At 34.8% G+C, this 21613-nt stretch overlaps 1 protein-coding gene across 2 annotated transcripts in view; it reads right to left on the reverse strand.

Annotated features, from left to right (window-relative positions):
• Nucleotides 1-21613, reverse strand: part of DCHS2 (dachsous cadherin-related 2) — a 260500-nt gene that overhangs the window by 77488 nt on the left and 161399 nt on the right. Inside the window, exons 6-10 of one of the 2 annotated variants that reach the window (XM_031010565.3) lie at nucleotides 20649-20836; nucleotides 19220-19319; nucleotides 13456-13613; nucleotides 11498-12341; nucleotides 6888-7127 (exon numbers count right to left, since the gene is read on the reverse strand). In XM_031010565.3, the coding sequence (XP_030866425.3) occupies nucleotides 6888-7127; nucleotides 11498-12341; nucleotides 13456-13613; nucleotides 19220-19319; nucleotides 20649-20836 (1530 nt within the window). Of the gene's footprint in view, nucleotides 1-6887; nucleotides 7128-11497; nucleotides 12342-13455; nucleotides 13614-13884; nucleotides 14452-19219; nucleotides 19320-20648; nucleotides 20837-21613 lie in introns of those variants that run through there. The other variant, XM_063705609.1, reaches the window with a different exon arrangement.

A 21613-nucleotide genomic window follows, 5' to 3' on the forward strand; every position in this document is an offset into this window, starting at 1 on the left:
ATTCCCCCTGAATAGACATGATGGGTAAGTTGAGTTGCCTTGATATAACCGGCAACCCTAAAGATGAATAGGAGTTAACGGGTAAGAGGGAAGAAAGAACATTTGAATGAGTTCAAAATAAAATCTAAATACCTTACCACAGTCCACAAAGTCCCATATGATGTGGGCTCTGCATATCTTTCCAACCTCTTTTCATGGACTTGCTCCCTTGCTATATTCTTACCGCACTGGCTTCCTTTCTGTTCTCTGAACATACTAAGCATCTTTCTGCTGAGGCCTTTGTAGTGGTTGTTCCCTCTGCCTGCTCTTTTCAGTTCTTCACATGGTGTATTATTTATTAAACCATAGTGTCTCAGATCCAAATCTGTTCTTCTGTACTCCACCCTGTGATGCTGGGTCTGGGGATCTGCAAACTACATTCCCCATTACCAACTACCTCTCTCCTAGGGTTTGCCATAAAAGGACACTAGAAGGAGACCAAAAGTCAGAAGGACAGAAAATGGGACTTCCTTCTTCCTAGTTACTTACTGTCGTCATCAGCAATGGTGTTCAGTCTGTTTTGCTACTCCTTTGCAAGGCCCCCTCTCTCATTTCCTTCCCAGGGTCTGATAATCCAAACATCTTCTTCTTTCCTAGTATTAGGGGTGCTAGCTGCCTTCTAGAGTTTTGTTTTTGTCTTTTTGGTTACTTCAGTATTCCCTTCTTGCTTACTCATTCATCCAACACCTGTTTGTAGCATCTATTCTTCCTGACTAAACATGGCTGATAGAGTACTTGGCACCAGAATTGGGTCTCAGGTAACAGGGACTCTGAGATTGGTTTGGTTATGTCTTAGGCTTTGAATGCAGCGATGAGTTCCTTAACCATGGGAAATGGAATGCTAGGAATTCAATACTTGGAGTGCTGTCACGATTAACTAAATTATCAAACATGTTTGACTGTGATAAAGTGACTATTAAAGGACTCAAATTCCTTAGAGAACCAAATGGCGCTGACTTTGACCACATAATAGTAAAAAGGACTATGATGCAGAAGACTGTTTTTCAAAGGACTAGGAAATTATAGAACGATAACTACGAGCTGAGGCTTTAAACCCGTAACTCAAGTCATGGTTAGAAAGCTGGAAAGCTCCTATATAGAAGGCCTAAAATTAACCTCCCTGAAGATGAGACCCAAATTGAGTGGCAGGTATAACAAATACCTTGTAAGGAGATGACTATTCGTGTAAATACCCATAACCAGAGTCAGATTTCAACATAACTCAGGTAGCCAAGTGCAAATCTGACTCAGTCAAAGAAGCTTATAGTTTCAAAGAATAGTAATATTTTCTAAGTTATATTGGCATGAACCTGGGGAATATGTGTGGAAATCAGTTCTAAGAATGTGAGACCTAGGAAGATATAACATTGGTTTAGGCTGGATTTATTGATAGATAAATAGACAATATTGATACTGTTTGCTAGAGAGTCAGAATTTAATGTGTTATCCCATAGAGCTGTGTCTCTTGAGAGTTTCTTTGATTGGTTGGATTCAATGGGAGCCTATAATCACTGAGGTTGAGACATTAGGTCTTCTTTTGAATACTATAAATAATCCAAAGCTTAAGGAAATGAGAATGTTAGAGTGAACTTATCATGTATGACATGCTCACCAAACACTCCCACTACCTTTCCCAAGAGATCAGAGGACCCTACCTTCATAAGTACACTGGGAAAGGTATTAGAAGGCCACCAGCATCCTTGAAAAGCAGAATGGGTGCTGTTTTCTGTAGACTGGGGATGGATCATGGTGCCAATGGTCCCAGGGACCACCTTTTGAGAAGCAACATTTGATACTAATTTATAAGAACCATCAGAACTCATTTGCTTTCACCCATCTTTATGTAAACTCTCCCACTGTTGACATCATCTAGTTGGTAGAGATATTATGATGACATCATGATAATTGGATCTGATGAGCATAAAGTAGCAAGTAACTTAGGTGTCTTAATTAGACACATGCATTAGACTAGGGATTGGCAAACTACAGTCCAGTGATCAAATCTGGCCTGCTCCCTGTTTTTGTAAAGTTTTATTGAAATACACACAATATTAACTATGGCTGCTCTCTTGCTATAGTGTCAGAGTTGCACAAAGGAGACCGTAAAGCACACAAAGCCTAAAATATTTACTATCTGGTCCTTTAAAGGAAAAAGTTTTCCAGAATTCTATCCTAGAGCAAAAGGTGGGAGAGTGCTAGGAGCTGAGAACAGACAGGAAAGGTGATTGTTAAGCTAAAAGGGATACAACTTTATCCTCCTCTTCCTCAAACTATGGGGAATTAATAAAGAATTCTTTCCAGGGGTGTGTTATTTTTAGGAAGATCATTTTTCTTTTCTTTTCTTTTTTTAAGACAGCATCTCACTCTGCCACCCAGGCTGGAGTGTGCAGAGGCACAATCGTGGCTCACTGCAGCAAATTCCAGGGCTCAAGCCATCCTTCTACTTCAGCTTCCTGAGTAGCTGAGACTACAGGAGCATGCCACCATACCCAACAAATTTTTATATTTTTTTTTTATAAAGGTGAGGTCTTGCTGTGTTGCCCAAGCTGGTCTTGAACTCCTGGCTTCAAGCAATCCTCCCACCTCGGCCTTCCAAAGCACTAGTATTACAGGCATGAGCCACCATGCCCAGCCAAGATTCTTGTTTGTATAATGCCTCAACTGTACAATGCCCTCACAATCAGGCATTTCTAAAGCAAAAATAGAATTATGCCTGGTTGATTGAATAAAGGAATAAATAATAAATAAATTCTAAACAGTGAGGGCAGCTTGAGGAAGCTTATGTCATACATGCTTCAGTTTCTCAGACCATATGGTCAAAAATATTTATTGAGTTCCTATGTCATATCTTGCACTACTCTAAGAACCTGGAATAAATGTATTAATAGATAAAAATTGCTGAATCCAGGAGAAGTTCACAGCCTAGAGAAAAAGCAGATGAATAAACATTTACACAATTATAATACTATATATTAAATGTATTAAGAATATATACCAAAGTTTTAACAGTGATTGTCTCTGAGTGAGTGAGGTTATGACTGGTCCTTATTCTTTTTCATCTCCTTATTTTTGATATTTATGCAAATGTATTTATAATAGAATTTTTTTATATATAGAGAGAGAAAATTTATATAGAGAGAGCCAAGGAAAACATAACAGCACTAAGGGATTAGCAGAAATACTGCAGCCTAAGTAGGCAATGGCTTCAATTAGCATGCTGTTGTGACTTTCTCTAGCAAATGTTCCATAGCTTTGGATTGGGAAATTCAACTTTTGAAATGCTCTATAATCTAGCCCGCCTTTAAATTCTTCTCTGGGACTTCAGTATAATCGAGGTTGCTAGAATGGCACAAAGCCAGTAAGATCGGCTTGTGCTTGAAACCTATGGATCTCCTTATGTGCCCCTGGATTAATTAGATTGAATCTAAAATGATGGACAAATGCCACTGGGGAAAGAATGAGGGGGCACGTCAATGAATAACTACTAATAAAGTGCAGAGAGACCCAGCGCTGTGACTCACAACTGTAATCCCTACACTTTGGGAGGTGGAGGCTGGAGGATGGCTTGAAGCCAGGCATTTGAGGCTACAGTGAGCCACCATTGGGCCACTGCCTTCCAGCCTGGGGAGCAGAGCGAGATTCCATCTGTATAAAAATAAAACACAAATAAATAAAAATAAAGGATCAGGGATATGTTCTCTTTAAATGAAGTACGGAGGAAAGTTGATGGATATTTTGCCTGAGTATATGATACAGAGAAAATATCACTCCATAAAGAAACATTTAAAATAAACTGAATAGCCAGATAGTATTGTCCACTCGAATGAGAAATTGTTATTACAAAATGCCATAGATTCAGATATTTTAGCATCCTTACCCTTTATTCTTTGATATACACACAAATAAGTTACCTTCTAAAGGGTATACAGAATGGCACCTTATAACTTCCTATGAAGATAAAGCTATCAGCCCAGTGGAAGTATTCCAAAATTAGATGCATCTTACAATTAATGGTGTCTTAGATTTGATGAAATAAGGTGTTTCTCCCTGGCTCCAAGTGTAGACTTAGGCAGTGCAGTTGTACATCTAGTGCAGCACCAGGGATTCCAGAAAACCAGATGTAGTTTATTGAAGATGACCCCAGATACAGAATACATTCTTATGGAATAGAGAATAACATCTCACTAATGAATTCTATATTTCAGTGTGGCAATATACTGTTAAGTTATTTTATGTTCGTCACCCTTGAGTGAATGTGAGTGGTATTCCCAGTGGGGCACCCTTTCCTCTTGGGAGTGGGGGAAGGGCACTGCAGGGGGAGATATTTTTTCACTAACAATGGCGCTCTTGTTGATGGCACCAAATGCTGCAGCAGTTTTAATACCTTAGTTAAAATCTGGTAGTTGTTTTTTCCTTTTGATACAAGAAGAAACTCCTGCTAGAGCTAGTGTGAGTCATACACCATAAACATTCAGTGCTCAAATCCCTGTGGGTTTTGAATGCCAAATAACACTGTATACTTGCATTTTTAAAAACTGCATCGTAGAATGCTAGAAAACACATGTTAAGCTCTCTAGTATTAAGGAACACTGTGGTATTTTTTAAAAAAATACGTACTATAAAGTAAACCATTCATAAATTCCAGTGTAATGCCAGTTATGTTAAAATCTTGACTAAGTCATTTAATTCTCATGCATAATCCTGTTTCATTGTTTTAACCCAATAATCAAAAAAGAAAAAAAAAGATTGAGGGAAAATATATTCGAAAGTACGTGCATACACACAAATATTCACATGTGTTTACGTAACCACCTACTTAACAGACCTGGCCTCATTAAAAACACTGAGATTTCCAGTAAATCAAAATTGTCTCCAAAATATGTAAGGTTACATGAGACTCATGAAGATGTTAATGTGTATTTCAAACATCCATTAATTCAGAAAAACAATAATTTTGTACCTAAATTCTCAGTTGGCATACCATAATCTCTAGAATAATAAAGTTTCAATTCAATTATAATTAGCAGGTCACAGATAATTCATTCTAAATGAAAATAGCATTAACACTGGGCAACTTGACAATAAAAATCAGAAGAATATATTTATGGTAATTTTCTTTGGTTAATATATGCAAATTTTGAGAGAAATTCTTTTCTCCCTCTTCAAGCGTTAAAGCAAGAGGAGCCTTTTTAGTAGAATCCATTACAAAAAAATAAAATTCATAAAATAAAGCAAGGCCAAAGGGAGGAAGCATTTTACATACCTTACTGTTTGCAAAATCACACAACATCAGCAATAAGTTCAGTATATGTCAATATACTTTGGGAAGTAGTTTTTGCATTGCTCAGCACCCTGTATTGCTCTGTTTTTCTACAGAGAACACTCTAAGAGAACTTTACTGAGCTAAAATTACTGTGAAACACAAAGCTTATGTATATTCTTCATTGTTTCTGACACCCTAAAAATTAATACTGCCAAAAACGTACTAAGTTCTAAGGACAGATTGGAGCAAACAATCGTTAGCATGCTTCGGACTCAACTCTTAGAAAAACTCTTTGATCACACTGCCCCACTCTGGTCAAAGACAGAAAATTGGATTAGCCCTTGAAAAGAGTGTTAGTAACATCACATACAAATTCATGTAAAATGCATTTCATTAAAAGATAATGTTTTCCAAGAGGGCAAAGTATTCAAATATTTTATAATTTACTTTAAAATTTCAAGTAAATGTATCTTTTGCCCCTTAAATTAACAATGTACAAGGAAATGCTATTGTTAATACTATTTCCATAAAAATATCTATTACGATTCTTGCAAAAATATAACAAAATATTACATTGATATATAAAGCCATTTGCTATATACAAACGTAAATTTTAAAAGACCGGATTATTAAGCTGAACTAACACGAATAGTTTATATTCATATAATATTCATATTTACATTAGTTCAGTGTTTCACATGTCAATGGGAATATAAACTATTCATATTAGTTCAGATGGAAAAATTCAGCATGTGCTGTGAATAAGAAACACAGCACTGTAATTTTTGTAATTATTTTGTTTAAGATAAAAACAGAATATGGTTAAAGTTGCTGAACCTTAGTTGCCAAAACAGCCACAGTGATGTTGAAAAGCAAGTCTAAGAAATTTATAAATTCCTAGCCATAGTAACTGTTTACTCTGAAGTCATTTGTCTGGACACAGTGTTTGAAAATAGTAAAAATAGTAACAAAGTTAACATATTGACCATTTATTGTGTCAGACACTGGTCTAAGCTCTTTACAAGTAATAATTCATTCATACTCATAACAGAACTATAATTTAGGCTCTGTTATTATCTCCATATCACAGATAAGTAGGAAAATAGAAAGAATTAGTAACTTGTTCAAGGTCACATGGCATAAGTAAATGGTAGTTTTGGATTCAAATCTAGGCAGTCTGACACCAGCACCATGCCTCTTCCACTATGCTATATACAGAGGAAATAAAGAACCATTTATCTTCTTCTTCTTCTCAATGTATCTAACTATTATACTCTGAAAGAAATGTGATGCTTTGTCCATACTTCGATTATCAAGATCAAATCAATAAAGTGTATGTTAATAAGGTGTGTATCACCCTAATATAAATAATAATAAAGTTAATACAAGCAAATCTTATGTGATATATCTGTATCTTTACAGGTGTATGTGTTTCTGTGTGGGTGCAAATGAAAGAAGTATTAGAAATTTGAGATAACTAGCAACTGTTCATTTTTCCTGAGCCATAACTATTATAAATTACGTCAATTATAATCTTCAATTTCTTTTAAGCATTAAATGCCCAGTTTCTGTATTTTTAAATTACCTGAATCTCTGTCCAGAGCTTCAACCCTGGTAACAAACTCCCCTGGATTTTGGTTTTCTTTCACTGAGGCTTCATACAGGTGCTGCTTAAATACTGGAGCTTCATCATTTACATCAAGAACAGTAACTGTCAAAGTCTGGGATGAAGAAAGTGCTGGTGTGCCGTCATCCAGTGCCAGAACAGTCAGAATATGCTGAGTTTTCATTTCATAATCCAAAGGACAGGTTGTGGTTAGTAAGCCTGTTTTGAAAATGGAAGAAAAGCAACATGTAATGAATATTCTTTAGAGAAGTCATGCTTACTCCACTTATATCTAACTTGTCTACCTAATAAAAATTCAGAAGTCTTAACTGCTAAAATATGAACTGCATTAAATCATCTTTAAATGTATACACTATCTACAATTAAAAGCAAACATTTTTAGTCAGAAAAGTCATCTCAATTTAATATATCAAACAAAACAATTCAAGAATAATCAATGTTATGCAATTATCTACTGAGAGGATTACATTAAAATTCTCTAGCCAACATCTACCTCCCTTTAAAAAAATATCTAGGATACTAACAATATATATCTTCATGTCACATAACACCTCATGTATAAAAGCGACCAAGTTACAAAAATGTGGGTATGGCTATATTCTTTAAGACAGTTGATTTTTGTTAAAGAATTATGCTCTCTTAATATTTATTCTCAGTTAACTGGATTTTTTTTTAACAATAAAGAGCAGGCCAGGTGTAGTGGCTCAGGCTGGGTGTGGTGGCTTACACTTGTAATCCCAGCACTTTGGGAGGCCAAGGCAGGAGGATCACTTGAGGTTAGATGTTCAAGACCAGCCTGGCCAACATGGTGAAACTCCATCTCCTCTAAAAACACAAAAAAATTTCCAGGCATGGTGGCGGGTGCCTGTAATCTCAGCTACTCGGGAGGCTGAGGCAGGAGAATCACTGGAACCTGGGAGGTGGAAGCTGTAGTGAGCTGAGATCGTGCCACTGCACTCTAGCCTGGGCAACAGAGCAAGACTCCATCTCAATACAAAAAAAAAAAAGCAAAGATGTTATAACTCAGACAATACACTTCACAAGTAAAACGTGTCTCTATCCCACTGCCATTTAAGCATATAAACCACATAAGTCAGATGTAATACATACTGGCACACAGATAGCCATTATATGATTCCAATTATCACATTTTTCTTTTAGGATTGCTGTTTGCTTCTCCCTTTTATAAGAATTTTTCTTGAAATAATGAAAGAAGTTTACTGAATTCTATTTTATAAAATAATTTTTCAATAATTACTCATCACTTTATACTTCACAGCCATAGCCACAAAAAAACTCACTGTCTTCTTTATAAGAAATATGAGCTTTGTGAGAGAAAAAAATCCCATCTCATATGAATGCATTTGGCAATTATCATTTTATGTCTTTGAAAAACATCTCCATTGAAACAGCCACTGCAATTACTCAAGAGATTCACATTACCTATATTATCAAAACACAAGTCTAATTTTATCCATTCTTTTTAACAATCTGAAATATACCTTCCTTAGCCATCTTGGAACACATTCCAAGTATTACTGAAACAGGTCCTTGGAGAGCCTCAGCTCTAACAGATATCAGCAGCCTGTGTCTGGACTATTTCTCTGTCAGTTGGGCATTTAGGTGGTGTCCATGCATGCCTCAGAATGAAACCATATGTACAGGATTTAATAAATATTTTGATGAAATTTTCCAACGGAATATAGCCAGACTATAATCATGACTTCCAAATCCTCCACATTTAATTCCATTCCAAATAATGCTTTTAACTAACAGTTGGGCCAAATGGTGTATATCTGAGATTTTTTTCATTCATGTAGAAATAACTTTATTTTTTAGTGAATAAGATGAGAGTTTATTAATTTTTCAATATTCCCTGAAAATCAGGTAGGAGGTTCATTTTTAAAGTCATAAGACTGAAAATTTGTACATTTACTCTTCCATCAAACTACATAAAAAACATATAATAGATGTTATCTAGCAACATGGTGACAGCAAGACAAGTAAAGTTGAGGGTGAGTGACATTTCTGCAGAGTACCTGACAGTGAATAAATGCTTCTTCAAAAAAAGAAATGTTACAATTGATGTGAAAAGCAGGGGTCTTAATGTCCAAATGAATTCAGCCATTAAAAATATATATTATTTCCAATATTTACGAATACATGTTTGTATAATCTCAAAGATAAATTTCCATACTAAAGTCTTTGAACAATGCTGTTGATTTGTCATACTGCTACCTGATTCACTATTGGTACCATATCCTACCCTGCAAGGACTCACAATGGGGGCAAAGAAGTTTTCTGTTGTGTATTCAGCCCATAGTGTCAGCTAGCTACAGAGCATAGTTAATATTAACAAACAGGACCATTAAAGTTAGTTCTCCAAATACAAACCCTGTGTCTATTTTATATATATATATGTATACGTATATACGTATACATATACATATCTAAGTTAAACAACAGAAGAAGTCAAAAATATTTAAAGCATATGTATCTTAAGAACCATCATTTTAAGAGAAGAAAAAGAAAAAGTTAAATATAAGCAAGCGATGAGAGGGTTTAATTGAAAGTGGCAGGAAAAGAAATGAAAGTCATCCAAATCAGAAAGGAAGAAGTAAAATTATCCCTGTTTGTAGATTACATGATCTTATATATAGAAAATCCTAAAGACCCCACCAAAAAACTGTTAGAACAAATAAATTCAGAAAAGGCAGGATACAAAAATCAGTTGCATTTCTATACACTAACAAGGAACTATCTGAAAAGGAAATTAGAAAAACAATTCCATTGACAATAGCAAAAAAAGGAATAAAATAAAACACTTAGGGATAAAGCTAGCTGAGGAGGTGAGTACCTTGCATATTGAAAGCCACAAAACAATGATGAAAGAAATTAAAGAAGATACAAATGGAAAGACATGTATGTTCATAGAGTGAAAGGTCTAATATTATTAAAATGTTCATACTACCCAAACTGATCTACAGATTCAATGCAATCTCTACCAAAATCTCAGTGGCATTTGTTGTAGAAATAGAAAAAAATAATATCGCAATTCAAATGGAATCTCAAAGAACCCCAAACAGTGAAAATAATCTTGAGAAAGAACAAAGCTGGAGGCATCACACTTCCTGGCTTTGATATATTACAAAGCTACCGTAATCAAAACAGTATGGTATTGGCATAGGATAAACATTTAGGCCAATGGAACAGAGTAAAGAGCCCAGAAATAAATCCACCCATATATGGTCAATTGATCTTCAACAAGGTTTCCAATAATACACTTTAGAAAAAGGCTAATCTCTTCAACAAATGATGTGGGGAAACCAGATATCCACATGCAAAAGAATGAAGTTGTATCTTTATCTTACACCATACAAAAATAAAACAAAATAAAATGGATTAAAGACTTAAATGTAATACCTGAAACTATAAAGTTCCTAGAAGGAAACACAGAGGGGAAAGCTTTGTGAAGTGGGTCTTGGCAATTATTTCATGGGTAGACAACAAAAACACAGACTACCAATCAAAAATAAACAGGCGGATTACATAAAATTAAGAAGCTTCTGCACAGCAAAGAAAAAGGCAACCTATAGAATGGGAGAAAGTATTTGTAAATCATCTATCTGATGAGGGGTTAATATCCAGAATATATATAAAAACTCCTACAACTAAACATAGAAAAACCCTAATTTTAAAATGGACAAAAGACTTGAATAGAAACATCTCCAAAAAAGACATACAAATGGCTAACAGGTATATGAAAAAATGCTCCATGGCACTAATTATTTGAGAAATGCAAGTCAAAACCACAACGAGATATTGCTTATACCTGTTAGGAAGGCTATTACTAAAAAAAAAAAAAAAAAAAGACAACAAGTATTGGTGAGGGCATAGAGAAATTGGAACCCTTGTATACTGTTGGTGGGAATTCAAAATGTTACAGCCACTATGGAAAATAGTATGGATGTTCCTCAAAACATAAAATTAGAACTACCATATGGCCCAGCAACTCCACTTTTGGATATTTATACAAAAGAATTGAAATCAGGATCTTGAAGAGAGAATAGCACACCCATGTTTACTGCAGCACCATCCACAATAGCTAAGATGTGGCAACAACCTAAAAATGTTAATCGGCAGATGAATGGATAAAGAAAATGTGGTATGTGCATACCACTGAAGACAATTCAGCCTTAAAAGAGAAAGACATTCTACAAGATGTGACAGTATGGATAAATCTTGAGGACATTTTGTTGGTAAAATAAGCCAGTCACAAAAAGACAAAACTCCATTATTCCATTTACATGAAGTATCTAAAATAGTCTAATTCATGGAATCAAAGAGTGCAGTGGTGATTGTCAGAGGCTGGATGGAAGGGAAAATGGGAGAAACTAAAGTTTCAGTTAAGCAAGGGGAATAATCTCTAGAGATACCCTGTGCGACATTGAACTCACAGTCAACAACAATGTATTGTACACTTAAAACTTTGTTAGGAGGGTGGGTCTCATGTTTTCTTACCACAATAAAATAAAATATTTTTAAAAGTGACATATAGGGCACTGTACCTGATGACTCATCTAGCATAAACGTCATGTTTTCATTTCCTGAGAGGATGCTGTATGTTACTTTTCCATTCCTTCCTTCGTCTGGATCATGAGCAGTTATGTGGTGGACCAAGGAGCCCACTGTGACATCCTCTTTGACATGGGCAATGGGGAAAGACATAAAAGTGGGGTTGTGGTCATTTACATCCAAAATCACTATTTGTGCTGTCAGTGATCTCAGTCGCCGGTCTGTCACATTCACAGCCTGATCAGACGCTGTTACTGTCAGGATGACAGTTGGAATGCTTTCTCTGTCAAGAGGGGACACAGTGACTAGTGTGCCAAATGAGGGGTGGATGAGAAATGGATTCGTGCCAGGGTTGTGGGATTCAATGTAGTATTGTATTCTACTGTTCAAAAAACTGCCGTCATCATCTTTGGCATTGAAGACATACACCAGGGTTCCTATGGGAACATTCTCCTCTACGCTGATCACAATGAGCTCATCCTGGAAAGATGGGGAATGGTCATTCTGATCTTCCACATCGATACTAAGGAAGACTGTGCTACTCAGGGAAAGGTTTTTGCTATGGTCTGTAGTAATCACTCTGAAAAGATAATGAGATGTCGTCTCATAATCAAGTTCCTTAGAAAGAAACAAGTCTCCGGTTGAGCTCTCTATTTCAAAGTGTCCATCCTTATCATCTGCAACAATACTAAAATGTAACTTTCCATTATAATGTTGTTGAAGGTGATCAGATGACTTTATCAAGCTCATTATTTTTGTGGGCTTCAAATTTTCTGGTATAACTAAATGTCTAATATTCTGAGACATGATTGCTCTCCCTTTGGATAGTGGGATCACCTGAAATACGAATAAAAGAGATATTAATTTGGGGTATTTTTAAAACAGTTTAATGAATAAATGTAATAATATTATTTTGAAAGCAAATTCCTTCCATGTATGTGATCATATGTTAATTAGTGAGAAAAATGTCATTTTTATATTATATAATTCCGGTATGTCTCAGAAGATCAAAAACTGCATAATATTTAGGAGATAACAGCTACAGAATTTTCTATTTCCCAGTTTGCTGTATTGTGTGAAACAACAGTTTGGTAAAGCCATGTTATAGTTAAGCTGAACTGTAGCCTTGTGATTCTTCAATGGGAATGCAGGGTAGCTAGTTCTCCAAATTATTTTAAATCCTACAGACCGATCTATCCATAATGACAACATCTGTGTACATTTAAGTATCATATGTCTTCGTTTGTCTGAAACAAGAAACTGGAGGTATGACCATATAGATTTTTCTCTTAACCCACATATCCTTAAGCAGTAAAGAATATAATTTGGAAACAGAGTTCTTGTGGATATATATCCTTGGTTATTGTATATACTTGTATTAATATTTCTGATTATCACACGCACACACAAAGAAACTAACTATGCAAGTCATCTTTTTTTGAGTGGTTGGTGTAATTTTTTTCTTACTATGGAGACTTCCCACAACTTGTTTGCCCATTACGATTAAAGTAAAGCCTTAAAATATGAATCTGGAGTTACTTTTCTAAATTAAAAAAAATTACAAAAATCTATGTCATTTATTATATGGCCATTTGTTTACATACAAGTGTCTCCTGCAAATTTACTAGGTCCTTGACATTAGAAATAAGCACAAGAAAAGATACCTTTTGTCCATTATAAACAAAGCAACATAAATGCCAATATAGTGATGATTATCTTGTCAAGAACTGTACAAAGCTAATTTGCAAAATAATTTGGGTCTAAATCATTTTTCTAGTGATAGCAAAAAGCTAAGTATGCTATGTGCAATGCTCTCTTAAAATAGTATTCATATCACATACATACATATTCATATACATACCTATTACATGTATCTTCACTTTATAAACTTGTAATGAAAGTCAAATGAAATCTTTAGATGTCCTTCCATATTTTATGGTGACAACATTACCTGAATATTAACAACTGCCTGTCCTTGAAGAGGAGGCACTCCCTGGTCAGTGGCAATGACAGTCATTCTGTAGGAAGGTCTATAATCATATGAAAGTATTGTGGTTGTTCTTATTTCACCACTGTTGGCGTCAATCTTAAAGTGATCAGAACTATCTTCTACACACACAAGAAAATTAAGAAATGAATGTTAATTGACAATGCAGAAAACAGAAAATCAATCCAATATATTGATCATTTGGAAGATTTATTTGCTTTGAATTCTATGAGAGTATGAACACAAAAATGACATTAAAAATAGACAAGAAACATCACTTTTTAAAAAGTTTTATTATGGAAAATGCATACAAAAAAGTGGACAAAATGGTATAATAAACTTTCATGAGTCTATCACTTAGCTTCAACAATGATCAGCTCATGGCCAATCTTATTTCATCTATTCCCCATGTATATACTTCGCTTCTCCCATTTTCTTTGAAGTAAGTTCCAGAAGTCATATTATTTCTTCTGTATATATTTCAAAATGCATCTTTAAAAAATAAACATTTTAACACAATCACAGTACCATATTATACCTTAAAAATTAATAATGATTCACAGTATCACCAAATATCCAGTAAGTTTTCAAATTTTCAACCATCCCATAAATACTCTTTATTTTTCTTGTTTACATTAAGATCAAAATAAAGTCCATATATTGCATATTTCTTTAATCTATGGATTCCTGCCACCCATCTCTCTATTTGTCCTTGCAATTTATTTGTTGAATAAACTGGAACTTGTATCCTGACATTTTCCATGGTCTAGATTTGCTGTTGCATCTCCAACGTGTAGCATAATATGTTCCTCTATTCTTGTGTTTTCCTTAAATTGGGAGGCAGATCTAGAGAACTGACCAGATTCAGGTCAGGATTTTGTTTGTTTGTTTGTTTGTTTGTTTGTTTTTTGCACGACTGCTTCCCAAATGCTGTTTTTCCCTTCAGAGGCATATGTCTAGCTGCCGAAAAAAAAGAAAAAAGATGAGTTCTCTTTCTGTTACCCAGGCTGGAGCGCAATTGTGCCATGATAGCTCACTGCAGCCTGGAGTTCAGGGTCACAATCTATCCTCACACCTTGGCCTCCCAGATAGCTGGGACTACAGGCATGGGCCAAAAGCTAATTGTTTTTGATGTTGGCCCCCACTGATGCACAGCCTAGATCCATTAATTATTCTTTAAGTTTTGTGAAGTATAATGCAAGTTGACATCCCAAATCCAAAAAATATGAGATCCAAAATATTTCAAAATCCAAAACTTTTTGAGTACTGATATGATGCTACAACAAGGAAAACTCTACGCCTGATTCATCTGATGGGTTGCAGTCAAAACACAGTCAAAACTTTGTTTCATGCACAAAGTTATAAAAAATATTGTATAAAATTACCTTTAGGCTATGCATATAGATGTGTACAAAAAATGAATTTCATGTTTAGACTTGGGTCTCATCCCCAAGATATCTCATTATGTATATGCAAATATCCCTCCCCCCTAAGAAAACCCACGAAAAAAAGAATCCAAAAGCTGAAACACTTCTGGTCCCAAGCATTTTAGATTAAGGATACTCAATATGCACTGCATTCTGGTTTATAATCCCTTTTTCATGTATTAGCTGGAATATTTCAATAAATAGAAACTTTCAGAGGAGTTCATTATAAGAAAGGCAGGATAAATGCTTGATGAGTTAAACTTTTATTTAACGGTTTTTGAAATAATGGGTTGGTTCACTAACATCCACCAATGTTCCAACTATGATAAGTAAAATTTTGTCTTGCTTTTGTTTTGGAAATCGTTAAGCATGATTTAAACATATTAGTTGTATTTCAATATATTGCCATTTTTATCCTTATTGATGCTCAAACTGTCCCATCGCCGAACATTGGGATCTTCTTAAAGTTGGTTCCCGGGTCTCTTTCCATGATCCTAATAGTGTTTAGTAGCCTCCTTGTAACTGGTATGACAAAATGGTGCAGACTCATCTTGTAGATTTCCTGACCATGACCTGACATCATCATTTCTCCAAGGACTCCTGGTTCCTTTTGGTGGAAAATGGTTTTGGAAGAACATATTTGGGACATTAAAGGTGCTCATTGTTTCTGGGTTTGTCATCACTTCTAGGCCTTTTCAGTGCACGGAGAATACACATGCACACATCTATACATTCATATTGATGCTTATAATTTAGATTGGTATCATAAGGTTTTGAGTTAAATAACAGATTTGTATTCTTCAATAAAATCTGAACATTTCAAACAGTTCAAACCTCAGACAAGTCTTGAGTAGAAGCTCCCCTCCATTCTTTAGTTCAACAGTTGCTGAGTCATTACTATGGACCAAATACCTTATCAGTTTTTAGGGACATAAAAGCAAATAAAAAAGAAGCCGTGTCTTCAAGAAACTCATAGCCTGGAGCAGGCAATTATGTAACATTTATTAGTTGTGATTTCTATGCTTTAATCCATTGATTTTGTTCTCACAGAAATACTATAGAATGCATTCATGAATATGATACATACCTTTATTCCCCTTATACCAATTTTCATCTCGTTATTTTACCATATATTTTGTAGTTGCTTCTATTTTACTATCAGATAAAAAATAAAGATGGGAATAATGTAATATATATCTCCATATTTTTGTATTGACGTGCCTCAATTATCATTTAAAAGCTAATTTTTAAAAAAGAATATTTTGATGAACACCAAAGTATCACTTCTTAGACTGATTAATTTTCAAAATTTTTTCAATTTTTTCCAAGAAATGGCAGAGTATGAATAAAGGAGTGGATCTGTATATAGCTCCAAATCTCATTCCCCTCCTCTTTCCCTGTAGAAAGTCACTTTTATAACTGAAGTTGAGGTTTATCTTTCCAGTCCATACATCCATAAATAACATATACCATGGCTTCACTTGCTTTTAAATACTGGTATTATAGCAGGATTATAGCTGTGTGTGTGTGTGTGTGTGTGTGTGTGTGTGTGTGTGTGTGTGTGTGTGTATCTTCCCTCTTCACAATCATTGTCCTTCACAGGCATACTATGTTGTCTTCTCCACCCCAAAATAAGACAGGAAAAAAAGATATAAAGATCTTACTGACCTAACTGATCTCATAGCCAGAGGAAGATTCTTGAATACATACCTGCAAAGCCAGTTTTTCTTCCTCCCAAGGACCAGATTAAAATAAGCTAAGACAACAAAAAGAGAAATTTAAGAAGTAACAAAAGGGAAGACAAAAAAAGAGGGGGAGGATGGGGAAAGAGTCTCTGAAGGAGGGGACAGCAGGAACACAGAGGAAGGGCTGTCTCCAAATGTGGATCTGCCGCAGGCTCATTACCTCTGTATAATCCACCATTCAAGTGTCCTGAAAACTTGGGAAGATATTTATAGGTAAATAACTTTGGATGGTTTATATGGGCATAGAAACATCAGAGAAGAATTTGGCTCCCTGACCACGGAGGTATTGAGAAGAACTGCATATGTAACTTTTCCAAGGAAAAGCAATGCAATGAACTCAAAGCTGCTGTTTGCGTCAAATTCTTTTTATCTACTGTAAAATCCTTGCCTTCCTTGCTTAACTTTGGATTCAATATTTATCCACACTGCCATGTATGAAACTCTATTGTATTCATTTTCATTGCTGTATAGTATTCCGTGAATATACCATATTATGCAAACAACTGAAACAATGCTTCAATGAATATCCTGTTACAGTCTCACTCTGCACATATAGAGTTCCTCTAGGGTAACAGAAGTAGAACTGCAAGGGTATAGCATAAGCACATCTCCAGTCTTATCAGATATTGCTTCATTGTTCTTTGAAGTCGTCACATCAAGGAGTCTGGGCATGCTTTAAAAACCTTTTTAATTATTCAGGCTTCTTTTCTTCGAGTTGTCTGTTAACATTCTTTGTCCAATTTTATTATTTATTTACTGGTTTTTCTTACTGGTTTGCAGGAGTTCTTAATAAATTCTGAATACTAATTTTGTATTGGTTACTGGACTATAATTATCTTTTCCCAACTTGTGACTTGAATAGTCAAATTGTAAACAATGGCATATTTTGTAGTGTTTTCAATTTTCATTTAGTTTTATTTATCTATTTCTTTGTGAGCTTCTGCATTTCTTCTTGTTTAAACCATCTTCTTTATTCTCAATGCCATATATATAACCAGTCTCATATTTTCTTTTGTAAGAGTTAAAGATTTCTATATTTAATAAGACTCATCTTTGATATGCTGAGAGTAGAGATATTTTTCCTTGTAGGTAACCGATCATACCAGCATCACGTATTGATAGTCCATCTTTTCCCCATTTATTTTCTACCCCCTCATATGTCAAGTTTCCATATGTGTAAAGTGTGACCCCTACTCTTTTCAACTGGTCCATTTATTAATGAGTGAATCAATACAATAGTGTTTTAATTATGAAATTTTATAAATTAAGACTGGGTAAGGCCAACTTCCCACTTGTTATTTGGACATTGTCTTAGTTATTCCTTGTCTTTTGCTCTTCCACATGACGTTTAGAATCAGCTTGTCAAATTCTATCGAAGCCTCATTGAACATTTGATTGAAATCATACTGAATTAATAATGATATTTTTGTTAAGAATTGTAATCTTTAGGATATTGAGTCTTCCCAAGCATGAACATGATACAGCTTTTCATTTCATTCTTTTATGTCCTTCATTAATATTTTATACTTTTCTGTATGAAAGTCTTGTACAAGTTATATTGGAATTTTTCTATGCCCCTAATAGAGACAGATCTTATTTGTGTTGTTTTGAAGTTTGTACAGTTTGAGAAGCACTCCTTAAGAAAAATAAATTGCCCACTTCCCACTCCCTGGGGAGGCTATGCAAGTAAAACACCGCAAAACTAAGCTTCAATAGTTTCACAGTAGATCTGCTCCTACCCCCTTTCATTTTCTTTGTGAATTCACCATAGTGAATGAGATGTTTGGAAACTGCTAAGTTTTAAAAATACCAGTGAGTTTCGTATGTTGACATTATTCTCAGAAAATTGGCTATTTTATTAATTCCAAAGGGTTGCCTATAGCATCTCTTGGGTTTTCCATGCAGACAATCAAACTATCTGTGGGTAAGGGCAATGTTATCTCTTCTTTCCTATGTCCTATGTTTGTGTCAAACATGACAAAGCACCAAATGTCTTTTAAAATTATATAAAATACAATGCCAATTAAAGTAAATAACTGGAAAAAATCTGGGGCCTGCATGTTCCAACAGAAAACATAATAGTAAGCCCACTTCAATAAAATTTCCCCATACACACACGTATGTATAGTTGTGACATTTTCTAGGCATGATTTACTCTGACCTTACAAGTATTCAGTCTTCATAAAGATTTATAGATGCTTGGAACTCTTAATCATACTTAATACCAATTCTTATCCCCTAACTAACACTTTCCTATCAATAAAAGAAAATTTGTACTTCACATTATTGCAAATTATTCACTAAAGATGAATGGTTTCTATTAAGAACTTAAAAAGCTACTCTGATTTTTTTATTAAACTTTAAATTACTTTTCAAAAACTGAAAGTAGTTCTTGACAATAGCAAATGTATTTTGTTTGTAACTTGGTGTTTTTTCAAAACTAACTACAGCATTCAAAGTAATCAAAATAGAACCTCTTTTCCCAAAAGGGGATAGTTGATAAATGAAAGCAGAAATCCTAAAAGTTCTTAATCCCGTATGAACAGTAAGTTTTACCTGAAGATACTGAGTATGTAACTTCTGCATTATTTCCTTCATCAGGATCCTTTGCAAACACAGTTGTAACCAACATATTTACTGGTTGACCTTCCAGAACCTACCATTAAAACAAACAACTTACAAATGAGTCAGCAAAAGTTTAAAAAGAAATATCAGTGGACCTTTAAATGAATGAATACATTATACTAAACATTTTAAACTATCTTAAAATCCACATATAATTCAAATGCATACCATGTAAAAGTTATATGGGTGTATGTCCATGAAAAGAATCCTCCTTACATATTAAATCTTTTATTCAATTAGAATGAATTATCTGAGGCATCTGAACTAATTCTGACCAAAAGAAAAAGAAATTGAACTTGCTAAATAATCTTAGATTTTGGTGTATTTTAAGATTTCTAGCATATTCTCATTCATCATCTCTTAGGACATTTTTTGAAAGGTGGTTGCTATGGCTTAACATATGCTTAAAATAAGTATGAACCTTTAATTCAGAAAACAAAACTCATGCAGGACATGCCAATTATCAGGAGCTGTCCTGCAATATTGAAATGCACATGTGAAGTTCAACTACATGTTTAGAGTCCAACTGCCCAATTAAGCCACAGGACATTTTAATAATATGATTAAAAAGTGTAATGATGATATAATAATATTTTGCTTTGTTAGAATTTTTCTTTAAATCTGGATTCAGATCAGTTTGAAGTTATGAGTTCCTCAATACTTTTGTTGAGTTGTTCAATATGTATATTTGAGCACAATTTGAATGTCTAATTCAATTGCTCTGGAACAGTAGCTTCTAAACTTTTCATTATTATAACCCATCCACTAAAAAAATTATTAGTAGGTCCAAACATATTTATTAATTATGTGAATGAACTGATATTCTAATTTATTATGTATATTATAAAACATACAAAAAGACAAATGAAAAAGATGAGACAATATAAATATAATTGCCAGTTTGTGCATGTGATCAAAAGGATCAACTTTTACTATCTCTGGATGTCCACCTACCCACTTTAGAGCTACAGGTTGTTCCCCTACCCTTAAGTAACTATCTTAGAGACATGTATCAATTGCCGTTAAGAAGCTCTGCACAAAGAGATGCACGTAAACTACTGGAAAAACAAGCCATGTCTGAGCATTAACCTGAAGCACCATTCAGTTTGTGTACAAGGGGCTGAACTAAACTTATTGTTATAAAGCAACTGGAGGTACAATGCCAAAGAGCACATATATTCATTTACTTTTTAAAAATTTTCTTTTAAAATTACATGTGCACAGTATCTAGGTCTTCTAGAAAAAGTATGCTTTGCCACACCAAGACTGATGTGATAAATTCACATGTTTTACCACAAGATGGTGCTCAAAACAAATGACTTAAGATATTACAAATTCATTGCAAGGTTACTTCACAAACCTTCACGTGTAACTCCTTTCCAGGGAGACACTGGGGGAAGAAGGGCCTGTTATCATTGATGTCAGTAACTGAGACGTAAACTGCCATGCTGGCGTTTCGTGGTGGGGAGCCACGGTCTGTCACTAGCACAGTCATCTGATGGTGCCCCCGGTGCTCACGATCCAGTGCCACCCAATTGATTAACTCTCCTGCGGAGTACAGAGCAGAACAAGACACAGGCACTGTGTACCAGGTGCACCACGGCCAGAACAATTTCCAGAAGGAAAACCAAGTACAAAGCTTTGAGCAAATATGCGACTTCTAAGACCATCTACATAGTAGTTTGGCTCTATGGTACTGTTGAAAAAATTTTCTCAAGTTGCTCCTGAAAATGTCACTTTAAATTTGTTATTCTTTGTATTTCAAATTATCATCCATCAATCATTTGAACTAATACAATGAATTCATAAAAATGATAAAACTCCGTGGGAACTTAGTAATGATTTGGAAGATTTAAAACTGCTGCTTATCCCTCTTTATGCTGCTATACAGAATGATGGAAAGCATGTGAGCTCTGACACAGGTTCTGGATTTGGCCCCAGTTTCCCCACCTCAGACATGGAATGACTCCTCTGAGCCTGGGACTGCTGTCAGGAAGAAATGTAATCACACATTTAAAAGTATTGTGCAAGCTATACATGACGACACAAATGGAAGCTGTTATTACTACTTTAACATAATGGCTAAATACCTTTCTGGAAATCAAATAATATTCCTTAGGCAATAGTTCTTGTTTTATGTACTCAAGTATTTGTTTTTTATCTCACAAAATATACATGTAGCAGTGGATAGTGACTTCCTAAAAACTCTTAATGCTTTAGAAGCTTTATTTCAAATATTTCTGCCTAGAGCTATACTACCTTCAGTAACTTTCCTCATGTGTCAGCCATGCAGACCCAGGCATAACATCTAAGTGCCTCTCCCTA

The sequence above is a fragment of the Gorilla gorilla genome, chromosome 3 (genome assembly GCF_029281585.2).
Source record: "Gorilla gorilla gorilla isolate KB3781 chromosome 3, NHGRI_mGorGor1-v2.1_pri, whole genome shotgun sequence".
Taxonomy (NCBI): domain Eukaryota; kingdom Metazoa; phylum Chordata; class Mammalia; order Primates; family Hominidae; genus Gorilla; species Gorilla gorilla.